This window comes from Ranitomeya imitator, chromosome 6, assembly GCF_032444005.1.
Source record: "Ranitomeya imitator isolate aRanImi1 chromosome 6, aRanImi1.pri, whole genome shotgun sequence".
Taxonomy (NCBI): Eukaryota; Metazoa; Chordata; class Amphibia; order Anura; family Dendrobatidae; genus Ranitomeya; species Ranitomeya imitator.
This window is the reverse complement of record NC_091287.1, coordinates 14,625,600-14,645,308: the sequence shown is the minus strand read 5'-3', so window position 1 is coordinate 14,645,308 and position 19,709 is coordinate 14,625,600. Positions and strand designations below refer to the sequence as shown.

At 47.9% G+C, this 19,709-nt stretch overlaps 1 protein-coding gene across 1 annotated transcript in view; it reads right to left on the bottom strand.

The window, feature by feature from the left end:
* LOC138643280 (zinc finger protein Xfin-like) overlaps positions 1–19,211 on the bottom strand; it is a 49,451-nt gene extending 30,240 nt beyond the window's left edge. The window contains exon 1 of the mRNA XM_069732211.1: positions 19,053–19,211. Within this exon, the coding sequence (XP_069588312.1) occupies positions 19,053–19,103 (51 nt within the window). The 5' untranslated portion in view covers positions 19,104–19,211. The remainder of the gene's footprint in view (positions 1–19,052) is intronic.
* Between the last annotated feature and the right edge of the window lie 498 nt (positions 19,212–19,709).

The window sequence follows — 19,709 nt, the reverse complement described above, 5'->3', positions numbered from 1 at the left end:
ATTATGGCGCCCCAACCTCTCTGGCTTCCATCTGTTGTGAGCACCTTCAGAGGAATTTGATCCCAGCTGACTCCCAGTTGAAGGTTCTGGGAGTTCAGCCACCATGAGAGGGAGGATTTTACGTGAGTGGGAAGAGGAATCCTCCTGGTTAAAGCATTCTGGAGTCCTTTTGAATGCATCAGGATGTGGGACTGAAGGACTCTTGTGTGGGCCTGGGCCCAGGAGACTGCTTGGATGCAAGACGTCAATGAACCCAGGATTGACATTGAGTCCCTTAAGGTCGGAGTCTTCTGACCCCTGAATCTGGAGATCCTGTGGACGAGATCGTCTTGACGGTCCCTGGGTAAGAAGGACATTCTTTTCCTCGAGTCCAGAAGAACTCCTAGGAATTTTTTCCTCGAAGATGGATGGAGGTCCGACTTCTCCAAGTTCAGAATACACCCCAGTGATTTCAGGATATCCAGGACTTTCGGCACATCCTGATTCAGACGAAGAATGGATGGAGCGATAATAAGAAAATTGTCCAGGTACAGGATGATACAGATCCCTTGATGTCGGATGAAGATCACTGCTTCTGACATGATCTTGGTAAAGATCCGGGGAGCTGATGAGACTCCGAATGGAAGGACATTGAATTGATAATGGCTGGCTCGATGTTTTTGGGCCACTGCAAATGTGAGGAACTTCCTGTGGTCGGGATGTATCGACACATGATAGTATGCGTCCCTCAGATCTAACGTAGCCATTACGCAGTCCTGACCAATCAGCGGGATTGCTGATCTGATTGATTCCATTTTGAGTCTCCGATACTTGATCACATGATTTAGGGGTTTCAGGTTTATGATAACCAGTGTTTCCCAGAGGGTTTTTTCACCAAAAATAGGTAGGAGTAGTGACCCTCTCCTATTTCCTGAGGAGGTACCCGGGAGATTACCCCTGCCTGAAGCAGACCGAGAATATATGCATTGAGGGATTCCCGAAGGTGTGGAGACTGTAGGGAGGTAATTGTTAGATGGTGAGGAGGAGGGATCTCGAATTCTAACCTCAGGCCTTCCTGTATGGTATGCAGGACCCACTGATTTGTGGTGATGGCCTGCCACTGGGAAAGAAAACCTGAGAGTCAGCCCCCGACCAGAGAGCAGTCATTGTTACTCAGGGGCCTGCTGGGGTTGGGGAACAAGGATGTTCCTGGTTTTACCCCCTTTGGGGTAACTCCACTGACCCGTTTTACCTTTACCTCTGTAATCCATCTGGGGAACCTGCTCAAGGGAGGGACGAAAAAAGCGTTTCCTAGAGCTTTTTTGCTTCGGAAGGGCTTTCTTTTTATCTGCAGCCTTGTCTAGGATGTCATCGAGGGCTGGCCCGAACATATAATGTCCCTGAAAGGGAATACCACATAGTTTGGACTTAGAAGTTATGTCACCTCCCCAGGATTTAAGCCATAGAGCTCTCCTAGTGGAATTGGAGAGAAATGCAGACCTAGCGGCTACCCATACAGATTCAGCGGAAGCATCTGCCAGGAACCCGGTTGCCTTCTGAAGTAGTGGTAGGGAATTTAGAATCTCCTCCCTTGATGTTCCCTGAGAAAGGTGATTTTCTACGGTACGTAACCAGAGAAATAGGGATCTGGCAACACATGTAGAGGCCACATTTGTCTTTAGTAGATTGGTAGATGTGTCCCAGGATTTCCTTAGTAGGCTCTCAATTTTTCGATCCATAGGGCCTTTGAGCTGCGAGGAATCCTCAAAGGGTAAAGCCGTGTTTTTGGTTACCCTGGACACCTGTACATCTACCTTAGGCATTTCCCATAAATAACAGTCCCCATCAAGAGGGAAACGATTCTTCAGTTCTGATGGGACACTCAAACTTATCTCAGGTAGGCCCCACTCATGAGGGACAAGATTTTCAATATTCTCATGTATAGGGAACCCCTTTCGGGGTCCTAGGCTTTAAACCTCCAAACATGTCATCCTGAGTGGAGCAATCTTCCTTTTCTTAGGAGGAGGGGGCTGTGATGTCGGGGCCTGAGACAGGGTCGCCATAGAGGATTGAACCTCCTGTTTGATGAGGGTTCTGATGTTTTCCAGGAGAGAGGGCTGTTCACTACGCAGCACTTCATCCGTGCATGGTTGGCAGAGCTTTTTCTTATAAGCGGAGGGAAGCTTGGAAGCACATGTACCACACTTGCGGCTGGGCATCTTATCTTTCGTAGGGGCAGGGACCTTGTCTCCCTAGAAAGAGAGAGAAAGGTGGACTAAGTCACTTCGTAAATAACTGGACAGCAAGGGACCTCATCCTCTACTTACAGTAGGAGGGTAAACGCTGGGCTCTAACGCTGGCCTCTGCAGAAGCAGAGTGCAGGGGTTTGCCACCGTCCATAGGGTCAGTCAGTCACCGGTCAGAAGGGACATAGACAGAGGCCTTACATGGAGGTTTCCACTGACCAGGAATATATGTACATCGAGGTCGCCAGCAAATTTAGTGCTCCTCCTCTTCCCAGGGTCCATAGGGGGTGATGCAGTTGATCGCCCGTCATGGCTACCGCAGGATTGGGACGCGGCCTCCAGCAGCAGCGAGGGGGGGGAGGAGAGAGCCGGGGAGCTACGAGAGGAACCGGAGCTCTTCACCGCCCTGCTTTGCCCCACAAGGAGGTGCAGGAAGGGCGGGATATGGGTCCCAAGTCGCGCAGTGAACGCGGAGATCGGAGAAGTCACAGGAGGAGGAGAGCAGAGCCCCCAACCTCGACTGCCCGACCATTAAAGTAACAGTGCTCTGATCGCCGGCCACGGCAGCACTATCCGAGGACCTCTTCATGCCCCATAGGGGACAGGAAAAACACTGGTGGTTGCAGGAAGGGGAGGGGTATTTAACCTCTTTGTTTCCTGTCCCCTATTAGGGCGGGGAGACATCCTCCAATACTGCTGTCGTGGAAGGTGACTGGAGAAAAACACCATATATTAGAAGATAGTATACACAGTAAAACTTAACATTTAATAGTTTTCTATAAAAAATTCACACCACATATGACCTTGGACTAATATCAGTTGTTTGACAAGAAAAAAGATTCAGGGTGCACAGTATCTCTAATCTATATACTATCTATCCCCTACCTTGCTGCGGAGGTTGGCACCCTATATCCTGCGCAATGGGCCCTTACGTGCAGGAAAGAAAAAGAAAAACCAAACAAACCATTCATTCTAGACAAATAATTTCAGATAATAATTGACAGCATGTGTCCAAGTATATTGCACACGCCCCGGTGCACTAGTGTGTGCTACAGATATATTTGCACACTTTCTATATATTGCATCTTTTCCCAAAAAAGGGAAGGAACTACGGGACACCTATACTTTGTGCCCAGGTACCCCTACCTGTCTGCGGGGGTTGGCACCCTACAATCCTGCGCAAATGGCGCCCCCACTCAGCGTAGTCTCTCCCTAATTGTACCCTGCACTACTTGCACGGGGATAAAATCCTTAATCAAAGTAAACAATTATATATAAAAAGCCGGTCCCAACAAGTGAAAAGTGCTCAAAAACAACACACAAGTGTCAATTACAAGGTAATAATCTAAATATTAAAGTATGCAATTCTCGACGCGTTTCCCTGAAATCAGTTCATCAGGAGACATACTTATAACTATCCAGAAAACTTATATGAATGATGATTCAGGAGGATAGGAATCAAATTATATTCCAACAAATGCGTCCTCAGAGGTAAGTGGTGGGGAACAATGTCCATCCAAAACCACAGGTATCTATCAGTGTTTATCAGAATTATTTGTCTAGAATGAATGGTCTGTTTGGTTTTTCTTTTTCTTTCCTGCACGTAAGGGCCCATTAGGGCGATTTAGGGAGAGCTTGCGTTGAGCGGGGGCGCCATTGCGCAGCATATAGGGTGCCAACCTCCGCAGCAAGGTAGGGGTTAGATAGTATATAGATTAGGGATACTGTGCACCCTGTATCTTTTTTCTTGTCAAACAACTGACATTAGTCCAAGGTCGTATGTGGTGTGAATTTTTTATAGAATATTTTCAAATGTTAAGTTTTACTGTGTATACTATCTTCTAATATATGGTGTTTTTTTGGCGGTGAATTGAAAAATTGTTGCACCTTTATCTTATGATCTGTGATATAACAAGAAGACACAGGCTTTGAAGACCACCAAGCCAAATCTGCAGAAAGGGGTAAGCTATGTGTATGCCCCCTCCCTGTACCCCCTGAGTTGGCTAGCCCGGGTTCTGCTGTGGGTCCAGTGCAAAGGCGCAGGAAGAGTAAGAGCGAGGTAGGAGGCACAGGGCTCTGTCTCTGCTTGTAGTAGCGGGAATGTAGCAGGAGGTGCATCAGCCGAGAGGCTGGACAGTAACAGCAACCTGGCAGCGGGTGTTCGATCAGGCCATGATATTGTGGTGCGCTCCTCAGTGGAGGGGGGGGAGCATCCCAATGTCTGGAGCAACTCTGGTAGCCTTGGGACCCGTTAATGCTGTTGCCACTGATCACTTAGTTGAGAAGTGGCAGCAGTGTGAGCGAGCTTCCGGGGCTGGGAGTTCCGGTCCTCCCAAAGTGTTATTCTCTGTTGGCGCCGCTGGTCAGTAAGATCCTGAATATAAGGATCAGTGACACCTCACAACAGCTAGAGATCAGCGGCGTCTTACATAAAACGGCAAGCAATGTAAATTAACAACTGATGATGCGGGAGGCACACGTAAGACCAGGGGTGAGGTTCTATGGTGGTGGTCAAGCCTCTTGTGCCTGATGATTCTGAGGTTAAAATGTCATCCACTATTATTGCTGGTCCAGCATAAGTGAAGTTGGTGGCGAGTGTGAGTGATGAAAAAAATTGTTGTCTAAGGATGCGAATAGAGGTGTGGTTGTTTGTTTGGTGGAAGGTGAGATGGTGATGGAATTGGGTGGTAATGATGTTGAGGCTGATGTAGTTACTGGTACAGTTACCCCTCTAGCAATGGCAACACCCATCAGGAGTTATGCCGATGTCACCTCTTACAAAAATAGGGCGTCCTCTTTGTCTCCGAGAACGGCATGTTGCAGCGGCGTCTCCTGGAAGCTCTAAAGAGGGGGGAGAGATCACCAATGGTAGAGGGTCAAGAGGATGATTTATCCTTCTGGATAGAGAGGCATGGCCTCGGGGCCTTCTGAGAGCAAAAAGAGGGGCATACAGCATGGTCCCTCCCAACAGCCAATGTCTAAGGTTGTGAAGCTCCTGCTAAGGATGGGCTTCAAAGCAATTGACATCTACGCCTTGATACATCCCTATTCCATGCCTGAGTTTGATGTCAGCTTTGTTTGGTCAGAGGGGCATGAGCTCTTCTGGTTGAATTATGAGTTGGCAAAGAATGAGCCCGAGACTTTGCCGTTCAGAGTCACTTTCTTGTTATCACGTTATGACGTGGCTTCGCTGGTATGGAGTGGTGGTGGAGATGCCAAAGAAAAACGGCAATGAGTTTGGCATCTGGTCAGGGGCTTGGATGTTTATGTAAAACTTAAGCGTTCAGGTGGTACGGTTGCCCACATACCATCACCTGCCTTCCTGGGTAGGGATTGTATCCTGGTCTTCTACCAGGGGCAATTGAAGCTCTGTCACAGGTGCGGCGACCCCACACACTTCAGTGCAAACTGCACTGTGCAGAAATGTGCATTGTGTGGAGACATCAGACATATTGCTGCATCTTTTGTGAAGATAAGGTGCCACCTGTGTGGTGAGTTAGGTCACCCATTCAGCTGTTGTTCTTACTCCTTCACTAATGCGGTCGTGACAACAGTGGGAGAAACCAGTGAGGCCGATTCTGCTGGGGAAGGGACTAGCAGAGGTGAGAGAGCTGAGGGGCCAGGGAGGAAAAGCAAAAGACGCCTGCCCAGCTGAGGTGTCTAGACAAGCGTAGACAAAAGAGGGAGCTGGGCGAGCCCCAGATTACTGGGGAGGCCCCTGTCCTGGACGCCAGTCTTGCTGCTGAGGCCCCAAGAGATGATGAGTTGGATGAGGAGATTAGGAGGATCCACAGGGAGAAAAGCGCCACTACCTCAGAATCCTCCCATTATGAAAGATGAGGATAATAAACAGTGACTAGAGGAAAAGCGTAAGCTCGGCACCAAAAAGAATGGAAATAAAACTTTCTGCTCTGACCAAGGTACCCAAGGAAGATAAAACTGACTCCTGTCTTGTTTGTCTTTCTAACTGGTTCCAAGTCCTTAAAAACATCTCTTCCTTTAAGGAAGAAGCTGAAGTTCTGACTTCGGTGGGGATTACATAGGGTGCCAGGTCTCCTTTTTCTGGGGATGTAAGGTCCTTGGAGGGAGGGACTGGCCCAGAGTCCAGAGCCGAGGATGAAAGAAAACAAAAACAAGTGGGAATGGACACCTCTGTGGCATTAAAGATGGGAAAGGATTCTTCCGCTTATGTGGAAAAAAAGAAGGGGAGTTGGAAGAAGAAAGCCATCTAACTCAATCACCAATGATGGCGGTACCCACTCTGTTGACTCTAGCGTCCATTAGTAATCGGCAGCATTAAGTCAAATATGGCTAGATTTACAGCCTTTGATTTTTTTCAGCTGAGTTGAAGCTGACATTTTCTTTCTGTAGGAGACCAGGATGCCAAATATGGCAAATGTGTTTAAAGCTAGGAAGGAGGCGAGAGACTTGAGCCCTTCTATTGGTGTCTTGTGGCAGAGCCATACACCGGTAGAGTGCAGACGGGTTATTGAGTTAGAAATGGGGAGGTACCTGATCTTAGATGTCCTCATGAAGGGACTGGAGCTCCGGCTCATTAACATTTATGGTCCAGAATCTAAGTGGGACTGGACGTGTCTTTTTATGAGGATCAAGCATTACCTTTTTACTAGTCAGCAGGTCGTCTTTGAAGATGACTTAAACACTGAGAGGAGGACCCGAAATGGAGGAGGTTCCAGAGACAAGCTGACTCATGATAGCGTCACCCTTAAAGAGAACATATCAGCAGGATTTAGCTCTGTAAACTAAAGGCATGGCTATAATAGCACTGTGATGCTGATTAATATGATACCTAATGTGAAGGGAGCCACACAGTGGCTGCTGGATACTTGCCTTACTGAGAAAATTACATCTTGTGTGCTTTGGGGCGGGACAAGGGGACAGTATCTTCTCGTTCTCCACGCCCCCTCCAGCCTCCTCTGTTTCTTGTGCAGGTTACTGATTATTCAGTGACCTGCCTCCATTTTAAGTCTGCACCTCCACCGCCGCCATCATTGTGTGGGCGGCGTGTGCGCAGTGGGAGCCGTCGTCCTGTGTAAAGGACTTCAATAAAATGGCGCCGGAGGCGGTGCATGTGCAGATCAAGATTTCAGGTCTGAACCGAGTTGAAACACCAGGGTTACTTACTGGTAACAGGTTTTTCCGGAACCCATGACGGCACACCTGAGAGAGGGGATCCGCCCAGCCAGGACAGGAAACCCTACTGAAAATAAAAGGGCGGTACCTCTCCCTCGCTTCAGTTGGTTTTCAGAGCATGAGAGGCCCCCCTGGTTAGTACACATGGCAATCCAACACCACATCATATTAACTAAAAAAGCACCCAAAACAATAGTGCACACCGAAAAGGTGATAAAGGGGGGGGAATATACAGGTGCCGTCATGGGTTCCGGAAAAACCTGTTACCAGTAAGTAACCCTGGTGTTTTCCCTTCCCCCATGACGGCACACCTGAGAGACTTTTGTAGAATGAAACCTTAGGGAGGGACCACCGCTTGGAGTACCCTTCTACCAAAGGTTAGGTCAGCAGAGGAGGAAAGGTCTAGCCGGTAGTGCTTGAAAAAAGTTGAGGGTGAGGACCAGGTAGCAGCCTTGCTAATTTGATCAATTGATACCTCAGCCTTTTCCACCCAGGAGGTAGCCATGGCTCTGGTAGAGTGAGCCTTGATGCCTTCAGGTACCGGGTGCCACCCGCAGAGTAGGATAAACTAATGGCCTCCCTAATCCATCTAGCAATAGTACTTTTAGCTACCCCACACCCTCTTTTGCTACCCTGAAAGGCTATGAATAGGGTTTGGTCTTTCCTCCACTGACTAGTCATAGATATGTACTGTAACATAGATCTTCTCACATCTAGCATGTGGAACTTTTGTTCCCCTGGATTTTTGGGATTACTACAGAAAGATGGTAAGGTAATCTCTTGACTCCTATGGAACTTTTGAACCACCTTGGGGAGATAAGCCGGGTCTGGTCTTAGAACGATCCTGTCATCAAAAACCTGAGTATAAGGAGGGGATATTGACAGGGCTTGCAAATCACTTACCCTACGTGCCGATGTTAGGGCTACTAGAAGAACTGTTTTAAGGGTAAGCAACTTAGGTGATAACTCCTGTAAGGGCTCGAAGGGGTGTTTAGTTAGAGCTTCTAAGACCAAATTTAGATCCCAAGGAGGGATTTTTGGGATAACGACCGGCCGAGATCTACTGCAAGATTTTATGAATCGTGAAACCCATCTATTTGAGGCAAGATTACAGTTATACAGGGCCCCCAAGGCTGAAACCTGAACTTTAAGGGTGCTGGTTGCTAACCCAAGATGTAATCCTGCTTGCAGAAATTCTAGGATAGGACCCACTGGAGCCACCTCCCCCAATGGTTCACCCAGGAAGTCAAGAAATTTTTTCCATGTCCTACCATAGATTCTAGAAGTTATGGGTTTTCTGCTTTTCAACAGGGTGGAGATTAAACCTGGTGAGAATCCATGGCGACTTAGTAACGCCCTCTCAAATTCCAGGCTGCCAGATGGAAGCCCTTCACCTGAGAGTGGGTTACTGGGCCCTGGGTTAGTAGGTCCGGAATTTCTGGCAAAATCCATGGATCTGTTACCGACATCTGTCTTAGAAGGGAGAACCATGGTCTCCTTGGCCAAAATGGAGCTATGAGGATAATCCTCGCCGGATCCTCTCTGATCTTCCGGATCACAGCTGGGATCATCACTATCGGGGGGAATGCGTAGGCCAGAGAAAACTTCCAAGGTATTAGTAGGGCATCTACTGCGAAGGGATGTTCTCTTGGATTCAAGGAGCAGAATTTTCTGACTTTTTTGTTGTGAGAATTGGCAAACAAGTCTAATTCTGGTGAGCCCCAGGCTTGGACTATTTGTTGAAATATCTGGGGGTTTAAGGACCATTCCCCCTGTCTTAAGCCTCTGCGACTCAGGAAGTCTGCTTGAGTGTTTTCTATGCCCCTGATGTGTAGTGCCGACAGAGATAACAGGTGTTGTTCCGCCAGTTGGAAGAGGAGTTTTGACGCATTCATGAGGCCTTTGGACCTCGTTCCCCCCTGATGATTGACATACGCCACCACTGCTCGATTGTTAGGATTCGAGTATGGCGACCCTGGAGTAAAGGGAGAAAATGTCTTAGGGCTTTCTCCACTGCCCATAGCTCTTTTTCGTTTGATCCATAGTTTTTTTCTCTTATGGACCAGGTACCTTGTACAGAGTGAGATCTCAGATGAGCTCCCCAACCTGTACCGCTTGCGTCGGTCGTGATGATGTCTATGACCGGATTTTTCCCCCGGACCCCCTTTGTCAGGTGGTGTTCTACAGTCCACCAAGCTAGGGAATCCCTTACACTCAGGGAGAGACATAGATTTCCTTCTAAATGCCCTCTTAACAGTCTTTGAGCTGAGAGAACTTCCCACTGTAGATGTCTTAGGTGGAATTGTGCCCATTCTACTGCCGGTATACACAATGTTAACGAGCCTAGAAGGGACATCGCTTTTCTGAGAGTCATTGCGGGTTGACGTATTGCTGTACTGGTCAGGTTTATTATCTTGTCCACTTTGTTTTGTGGAAGGAGGCAGAGCTGACGCTCGGAGTCCAGTATTAACCCCAGGAAGGACTGTATTTTTACTGGCAGTAGTCTGGATTTGGGGATGTTTATTATCCAACCCAGCTCCAATAGAGTTGATGTTACCACTGATATTTGATGAGTGCAGTGGGACTCTGACCTCCCTATTACCAGGAAATCGTCCAGATATGGGACAATTACTACATCCCGGGACCGGAGGTATGACATCACTTCCACCATCACTTTGGTGAAAACTCTGGGGGCTGTAGACAGGCCGAATGGAAGAGCTGTATATTGAAAATGCTTTACCTGATTTTGAATATAGAGAGCTACCCTCAAGTATTTCCGATATTCCTGATGTATTGGTATATGGTAGTAAGCATCCTTTAAGTCTATTACTGCCATGAAGCAGTGTTGGAAGAGAAGTTTTATGGTCGTGTTTATAGACTCCATCTTGAAAGTGTAGTTCTCTATGGATTGGGTTGAGCTTCCTTAGATTTATAATAGTTCTCCAAGAACCATCCGGTTTTTGGATCAAGAAGAGGGGGGAGTAAAACCCCTCTCCTTCCTCCTGAACCGGGACTTCCTGAAGAACCTTTTTTGTGGACAAGTCCCAAGATCTCGGTTTCTAGGGCAGATTGTTCCTGCTGAGACTTCCGTCGGGGAGTTATTATGAAGTTTCGTCTGGGAGGACAGACGAATTTTATTTTTAGGCCGTCTCTGATGATGTTCGTGACCCAGATACTGGGGGAGATATTTATCCAGGCCGGAAAGAAGAGGGAGAGTCTTCCTCCCACTTCTGGCGTAATGTCATTGGGGGGATTTTTTTGCCGATGTGGTGGGGCCTTTAAACATATAGCCCGATCCGCTTTTATCTCTAAAATCCCAATTTTTCCTCTCCCCTGGGGGGCGACCTCTATTATATCTTCTCCTCCGAAAAAAAGTTTTTTTAGGATCTTTAGGGATGTTGGGAAAACCTTTCTTCTTATCTCCTGCATGTTCCAGGATGTCTTCAAGTTTTTTCCCGAAGAGAAGTTGGCCGTCACATGGAATAGAACACAGTTTGTGTTTAGATGGCAAATCCCCCGGGCAACCTTTGAGCCAGAGGGCTCTTCTTGCCGCGTTGGACAAACCCGCGGCTCTAGCTGTTAGTCTTGCGGAATCCGCAGAAGAGTCTGCCAAAAAAGCTGCTGCTCCTTGTAGCAAAGAAATATTTGCAAGGATGTCAGTTCTGGGTACTTTGTTTTTCAGCTGATCTTCTACCTGATGTAGCCAGACCATTAGGGCACGGGCCGTACATGTTCCCGCAATCGCCGGCTTAAGGCCCCCCGCTGAGGCTTCCCAGATGTGTCTCAGGAAACTATCTGCTTTCTTATCAAGCGGGTCTTTGAGAACACCAGAGTCCTCTAACGGAAGGGATGATCTTTTTAAACATTTGGCTACTGCCCCGTCAATCTTAGGGATTTTTTACCAGGACTCAGAGTCTTTATCCTCAAAAGGATATCTCCTTTTGGATGAAGAGGGCAAGGAACCCATTTTTTCGGGCTTTTTCCACTCTTTGTCAATTAATGCTTTTATTTTTGCATTAACCGGAAACGTGCGTTTCCTTTTCTCTTCTAGGCCACCAAACATGACATCTTCTAGTGACCTAGGTGTCTTCTCCTCTTTAAGCCCCATTGCAGATCTAACTGCTTTAACCAATTTATCTACGTCCTCAGTTGGGAAACATGGACGACCCCCTGAATCACTGTCCGAGGAGGAATCTGAAGACTGGACAGAGGCCGAGGAGGTAGAGGGAGACCGGGATGTTTTATGACTCCCCTGTCTCTGAGAGGCATCTGAGTCTGTGGACGCCTTACGGCTTCTCCTTCTTGGTTCGCTAAGGGCCAATTTTAAGGAGTCTTTTATTTCAGCCTGTATTATGGCTTTTAGGCTAGTGGCAAAATTAGGGGTCTCTTCTTGTATGGTTTTAGTAATGCAGTCAGCACAGAGATCCTTCTGCCACTGAACTGCAAGCGGGTTTCTACAAAGGGCACACTCTCGGTTCTTTGTTTTACCAACCGCTTTCCTGGACCCCTAGTGATCAAAACAGACAAAAATGGACCCTGTTACCATAAGGGTGACATTCACGTAGATCACTCACCACTACCGACAATCAAGGGTACCGATTTTGGAGGCTGGACAGATGCACGTGAAGCGTCCCTCCTGTACGCCGACGAATCCTGCCGGACAGAACGACTGCTGTTCCTACCACTTGAGCGGCTGCTCTTGGTATGCTGGTGGCTCGGCAAGGCATCTGGTGAGAGCTCCATTTGCTGCTGCTGCTGTGAAGGAGGCTGCTGCTGCTGCTGCTGCTCCTGTTGTCCTACTTCCATGGTGAAGTTTATGGACATGAGCGCGTCTTCTGTGGTCTAACCCCCTTTTATGGGGGGACCACTGCACTCCCCGCCTCCTTCTGTGCCCAAATTAACCCCCTCCCACTCTCTGCCGTGCCGCCGGAGTTCCCTTTCACCGGCTGGCGTTCTCATCATGGGCGCCGCCATCTTGGATCCGGCGCCCGCCACCGACGTCACGCGGGCACGCCCATTCCCAGCGTGCCTTGCGCGTGACGTCAGACGAGCGACCCGGAAGCGGCCACCGCACCTGGACGCCGGCAGAGAGGGGAGGGCGGCGTGGCAGCCATGGAAGGGAACACAGCCCTCTGACCATGCTGCTCAACGCCCGCTCGGACGCAGAGACCCGGGGGACCTGCGGACGGCGCTTCCAGACTCCCGAACCCGACGCACAGGCGCTGCCTGATTCTTCCACGCCGGGACGGGACCTGGGTAAGTGAACCGCCGTGTTCAGTAAGAGGGTCCCTGTCAGGACAGGAAACCCAACTGAAGCGAGGGAGAGGTACCGCCCTTTTATTTTCAGTAGGGTTTCCTGTCCTGGCTGGGCGGATCCCCTCTCTCAGGTGTGCTGTCATGGGGGAAGGGAAAATCTTGATCTACACACACGCCGCCTCGGCACCATTTTATTGCAGTCTTTCACACAGGATGCTGGCTCCCACTGTGCATTAACCTCCCACACAATGATGGCAGCAGGGCATAATTATATAAAGGAGGCAGGTCACTGAATAATCAGTCACCTGCAGAAGAAACAGAGGAGGCTGGTTGGGGAGTGGAGAACGAAAAGAAGACCCTATCCCCACGTCCCGCCCCGAAGCACAGAAGACGTCATTTTTTGAAAACATTAAAATCAGTATTCAGCAGCCACTGCGCGGATCCCTTCACATCAGGTATCATATTAATCAGCATCACAGCCATTATAGCCGTGTCAGAGCTAAATCCTGCTGACAGGTGCTCTTTAATAGTATAGCTACGGAGGCTCACCTTGCGACCTGGTGGATGTCAATATTCGGCACACCCCAGGCCACGAGGGGTTCACCTATCATAGAGGTAACTGTAGGTCCAGAATAGATAGGTTTTATTTAAAGGAGGAAGCTGTCTCTTCAGCAGTGTCTGTTGTTGAGGTGGAGTTCTCCGGCCACTGTTTAATTTTGTTTTCTCTGAATGTTACAGAGACCCTCCGGATGGGAAGAGGCTTTTGGAGGCTCAATTCGTCTCTCTTGGAAGAAGCGGAGATAAGACAGTCCTTTGAGGATTTTCTTCAGAACCAGTTACCCTTACTGGATCTTTGTAGTAGTAAGTCAGAGTGGTGGGAGATGTTCAAGGAAAGGGTGGCGAGATTCTTCCGCCAGCTCTCGAGCCTCAGGAGTCTGAGCAGGTACCGCCTGTATCAGGGTCTGTGGAGGAAACTTGAGCATCTTGTCTCAACTGGAGGTAGGCGCGAGGAGATCTCCAGAGTGAAATCTTTGCTTATGAGGTGTCAGTACAACAGACACGCTTTGGTTTTTGAGAGGGATTATGGGAAGTTCCGCTCGCCCGACCCTAACAGAAACGGCAAGATGTCAGTGAATAGTAAAGTAGTTACAGGACAGGACACTACGGGGTCCCTGAAGAGATCCAGATCAGGGATCCTGGAGGATGTCAGATCCTTCTTCTCGCACCTCTTGGGGAAAAGGGATCTTGATTGGGATGAGATGTCAGATTTCCAGGCTGAAGCTGTCCCCGAACCAGGGGTAGACCCCTCTCGACGTTTTGACAGAGATGATCAGAAAAGAGGGCGTTAAGTTGGCGATTGAAGGGCTTGCCCTAAAGAAATTGCCCGGTCCAGATGGCTTAACATCTGAATTCTACAAGACCTTAAAGGACGTTTTGGTTCCCCTCTTGACTGAGGTATTCAATGAGTGTCTCTCCTCGGGCACTCTGCCAAAGTCAATGAGGAGGTCTGCCCTGATAATTTTGTCAAAGGGTAAAGGCACCTTCACACATAACGATATCGTTAACGATATCGTTGCTTTTTGTGACGTAGCAACAATATCGTTAAGGAAATCGTTATGTGTGACAGCGACCAACGATCAGGCCCCTGCTGGGAGATCGTTGGTCGCTGAGGAAAGTCCAGAACTTTATTTGATCGCTGGACTCCCTGCTGACATCGCTGGATCGGCGTGTGTGACACCGATCCAGCGATGTCTTCACTGGTAACCAGGGTAAACATCGGGTTACTAAGCGCAGGGCCACGCTTAGTAACCCGATGTTTACCCTGGTTACCAGCGTAAAAGTTAAAAAAACAAACACTACATACTTACCTACCGCTGTCTGTCCCCGGCGCTGTGCTCTGCACTCCTCCTGTACTGGCTGTGAGCGTCGGTCAGCCGGAAAGCAGAACGGTGACGTCACCGCTCTGCTTTCCGGCCGCTGTGCTCACAGTCAGTGCAGGAGGAGTGCAGAGAAGCTGAGCGCCGGGGACAGACAGCGGTACGTAAGTATGTAGTGTTTGTTTTTTTTTACTTTTACGCTGGTAACCAGGGTAAACATCGGGTTACTAAGCGCGGCCCTGCGCTTAGTAACCCGATGTTTACCCTGGTTACCCGGGGACTTCGGGATCGTTGGTCGCTGGAGAGCTGTCTGTGTGACAGCTCTCCAGCGACCAAACAGCGACGCTGCAGCGATCGACATCGTTGTCGGTATCTCTGCAGCATTGCTGAGTGTGAAGGTACCTTAAGAAGCGTTTGTTGATTAGCTTAAGACCATGTACGTTTGGGCAGAGATTACAGCTTGTGAACAGTGGGATTGGCAGCTGGGTCTGGTGTTTGCCAGGGTTTTCCCTTGAGCCCACAACTGTACGCATTTGCGACTGACCCACTGGAACGTGGACCGTTGGCCAGGGTCGGGATTGACAATGCAGCAACGGAAGCCACTCTGAGGGTGGTGGCGTATGCTGATGACACCGTTTTTGTTTTCTCTCATGAGGAGGCAGGGTGGCTGATGTCAGAGGTAGATCACTACTCTGAGGCATCCGGGTCCAAGATCAATCGGGATAAGTGTGAGTGTCTGGCTGGGAGGAGATCCTGGTTTTGATCTCCTGGACACCCTTCCAGAACACAGTCTCTACAAAAGACCTTGGCATCGAATTTGGCCAGGGGAATTACCCCAAACAGAATTGGGACAGCAGGCTAGAGATTGCCACTCAGAAGGTGAACCAACGGAAGGGTTGGTCTTTGACCCTAAGGGAAAGGGTAAACCTTATCAAAACTTACCTGCTCCCTTTATTGATTTATCTGGGCAGTGTGTGCATCTTGCCGGAATCTCTCTGGACTCGGGTCTACAGTTCGTTCTTCCAACTGTAATGGGGGAATAGACTGAACCTGGTCGAGAGGGAGGTTAGTTACCATACGAGGCGACGAGGAGGGTTGGATATGGTCAACCCTGTGGCATTCCTTGTGGATACATTCATTAAGATCAATATTGCAAACCTCTGGAAAGAGAGGGCTCCTCCGTGGGTATTCTCCTGTAGGGGATGGTTTCAGCCTTTCTTCCAGGAATGGGAGACAGGAGGGCAAGTGAAGGATCTTCGCACACCGCTTGGACATCTTCTGGCTTACACTACCTTGGTTCTGAAGGTAATTCATCGGTGGGGTCTGGGAATGTGGGCGATCAGGACTCTGCCAAGGAAACTCCTTGACAATAGGGTTCTGTTCATTTCCAGAGGCCTCTGGCGCTCAGGGACTGCCCAAGTCGGGATCTTGGGGTGGGTTTGCATCTTTTGAATTCTATCAGGATCCCCTCGAAGTTTTGGGACTTAGCTTGGCGGTGCTTCCATGGGAAACCGTGTGTGAGGGACAATCTGAAGTGTAGGAGCTCTGAGGACAGGAATTGTCCTCGGGAGCATTGTGGTACCTTGCTGGAAAGCATGGACCACTTCCTGCTTCATTTTCCCTTCAACACAGAGGTGTACAACAGGGTGGGCCATTGACTGGTCTCGGCTAGCCGGTCTCTTCTATGCGGAATGGGCCTATGGAGCATTCGGAGACCTTGGTGGTCGGGACCGCTGCACCTTATTTCTAGTTAGCGCAGTGGTTAGGTATCACACGTGGAACGCACGGTGCTTAGTATCGACGCAACGAAAAATCCTCCCAGTGTAAGAAGTGTTTAGGACCATACTGGGTGACCTGGTGAAGGTGCGCTCTCTGGAGTATGGGAGACTGGGCGCACGGAGGGCCGCGCTCCTCTGGCTTTTCTTCTAGTGTGCCCTAGTCTGGTCTGGTCATCTCCTTTCCTGGTGGTGGGCTACTGCTGACACTGTAGGCGCCGAACTTGGGCTTCGTGATTTGTAATTATTGGGGTGTGTGCTGCTGTATATATTGTATATAGAGATATAGATTTGGGTGTAGGTGTTAGGTTGGGTGGTGGGAAAAGGGGGTTTATCTTGTGGGACTATGGGGTGTTTGGGGAAAAACTGGCACTGCCTGATCTGGCCTATGGACGTTGGACATGGACTGAGGCATGAGACGCAGGACCAGCTCTCAGGTCAGTGCGGGGGTTGGGAATGAAGGATAGCTTAGTATTGTATATATTTGTTTAGTTTGTGGTTATTTTATTTATAAATAATATAATAATAAAATAATAATTTAATAATAAAATAATAATAAAAAATAATAATACATAAAATGTTTATGTGTATATAGTCTTTGTTTGCTATTGTTTATATTGTTTATTTGTTATTATTTAGTTTGGTGACCGGACAAGAAGGTGTAAGTACTTAATGTTAGTTATTATTCTGAATATATAAAATGTGTGAGAGGAGAGACTGAGCGGGTGGACCAGTGTTAATTATACTGATTATGTTCTGGCTGATATTTCTGTTTTGTTTCTGCTATTATTATTGTTATGTTTTTCATTTTTATAATAAAAGATCTACAGGAGGTAACTCAGGATCAGTAATGTAATGTATGTACACAGTGACTGCACCAGCAGAATAGTGAGTGCAGCTCTGGGGTATAATACAGGATGTAACTCAGGATCAGTAATGTATGTACACAGTGACTGCACCAGCAGAATAGTGAGTGCAGCTCTGGAGTATAATACAGGAGGTAACTCAGGATCAGTAATGTAATGTATGTACACAGTGACTGCACCAGCAGAATAGTGAGTGCAGCTCTGGGGGATAATACAGGATGTAGCTCAGGATCAGTAATGTAATGTATGTACACAGTGACTTCACCAGCAGAATAGTGAGTGCAGCTCTGGGGTATAATACAGGATGTAACTCAGGATCAGTAATGTAATGTATGTACACAGTGACTGCTCCAGCAGAATAGTGAGTGCAGCTCTGGAGTATAATACAGGAGGTAACTCATGATCAGTAATGTAATGTATGTACACAGTGACTGCACCAGCAGAATAGTGAGTGCAGCTCTGGGGTATAATACAGGATGTAACTCAGGATCAGTAATGTAATGTATGTACACAGTGACTGCACCAGCAGAATAGTGAGTGCAGCTCTGGGGTATAATACAGGAGGTAGCTCAGGATCAGTAATGTATGTACACAGTGACTGCACCAGCAGAATAGTGAGTGCAGCTCTGGGGTATAATACAGGAGGTAACTCAGGATCAGTAATGTAATGTATGTACACAGTGACTGCACCAGCAGAATAGTGAGTGCAGCTCTGGGGTATGATAAAGGATGTAACTCAGGATCAGTAATGTAATGTATGTACACAGTGACTGCAGCAGCAGAATAGTGAGTGCAGCTCTGGGGTATAATACAGAAGGTAACTCAGGATCAGTAATGTAATGTATGTACACAGTGACTGCACCAGCAGAATAGTGAGTGCAGCTCTGGGGTATAATACAGGAGGTAGCTCAGGATCAGTAATGTAATGTATGTACACAGTGACTGCACCAGCAGAATAGTGAGTGCAGCTCTGGGGTATAATACAGGAGGTAACTCAGGATCAGTAATGTAATGTATGTACACAGTGACTGCACCAGCAGAATAGTGAGTGCAGCTCTGGAGTATAATACAGGATGTAACTCAGGATCAGTAATGTAATGTATGTACACAGTGACTGCACCAGCAGAATAGTGAGTGCAGCTCTGGGGTATAATACAGGAGGTAACTCAGGATCAGTAATGTAATGTATGTACACAGTGACTGCACCAGCAGAATAGTGAGTGCAGCTCTGGAGTATAATACAGGAGGTAGCTCAGGATCAGTAATGTAATGTATGTACACAGTGACTGCACCAGCAGAATAGTGAGTGCAGCTCTGGGGTATAATACAGGATGTAACTCAGGATCAGTAATGTAATGTATGTACACAGTGACTGCACCAGCAGAATAGTGAGTGCAGCTCTGGGGTATAATACAGGAGGTAACTCAGGATAAGTAATGTAATGTATGTACACAGTGACTGCACCAGCAGAATAGTGAGTGCAGCTCTGGGGTATAATACAGGATGTAACTCAGGATCAGTAATGTAATGTATGTACACAGTGACTGCACCAGCAGAATAGTGAGTGCAGCTCTGGAGTATAATACAGGATGTAACTCAGGATCAGTACTGGATTAGCAGTGTAATGTATTAACAATATGGTTATGTAGGATTGTTCTTTATATAAAGTGTTTAATTTTCTACGTTATTACTAATAATGGAATTCAGTCGGAGCCTTAATGTAACAATTTATGCTCTGGCAGCAGCTCATGATCAGTCGTTATCTGTGGCCACTGATATAGTGCAGGCTTCACTATCTGAGAGCATAGATCAGTTATTATTACTGATTGACAGTTGAGTTTATAATCCCCCGGTTATTGGTAGGCAGTAAGGTGAAAAGAGTCAATCATGAGTACATACCTGCCCAGGGGTCATAGTGATGCCAGGGGCTGGGATGCTGCAGAGTGACATCTGTGTGACATGGGAGCAGGAAGCTGCAGGGTCTCTGTGTCACCTCTGCTGCTCCGCACCCTGCAGTACAAGGGTTAAATGCTGTGCATAGTGCAGAGCCCAGGAGCCACAGCCTCCTCCCAGCATGCACTGCTTCCACACAGCTGTCTACTTCCTGATAGCTCATTAAATCTGGAAAACTACAATTCCCAGAGTTCTCAGGTCTGCGCCCCCTGGTGGCTATTATATGTATTGCACTTGTGAAAGAGGAAAGAACAAATGACAACAATCAGCATCTGGATAGCCGATAGTATCTAATCTCATTATGTGTGATAGTGACTGCTAAACTGTGTATCTATCTATCCTATAATTTGTGATACCATCTCCTGAGCCGTGTATCTAATCCTCTCCTGTGTGATACTGTCTGCTGAGCCATGTATCTAATCCTCTCGTGTGTGATACTGTCTGCTGAGCCATGTATCTAATCCTGTCCTGTGTGATACTGTCTGCTGAGCCGTGTATCTAATCCTATCCTGTGTGATACTGATTGCTGAGCTGTGTATCTAATCCTCTCGTGTGTGATACTGTCTGCTGAGCTGTGTATCTAATCCTCTCGTGTGTGATACT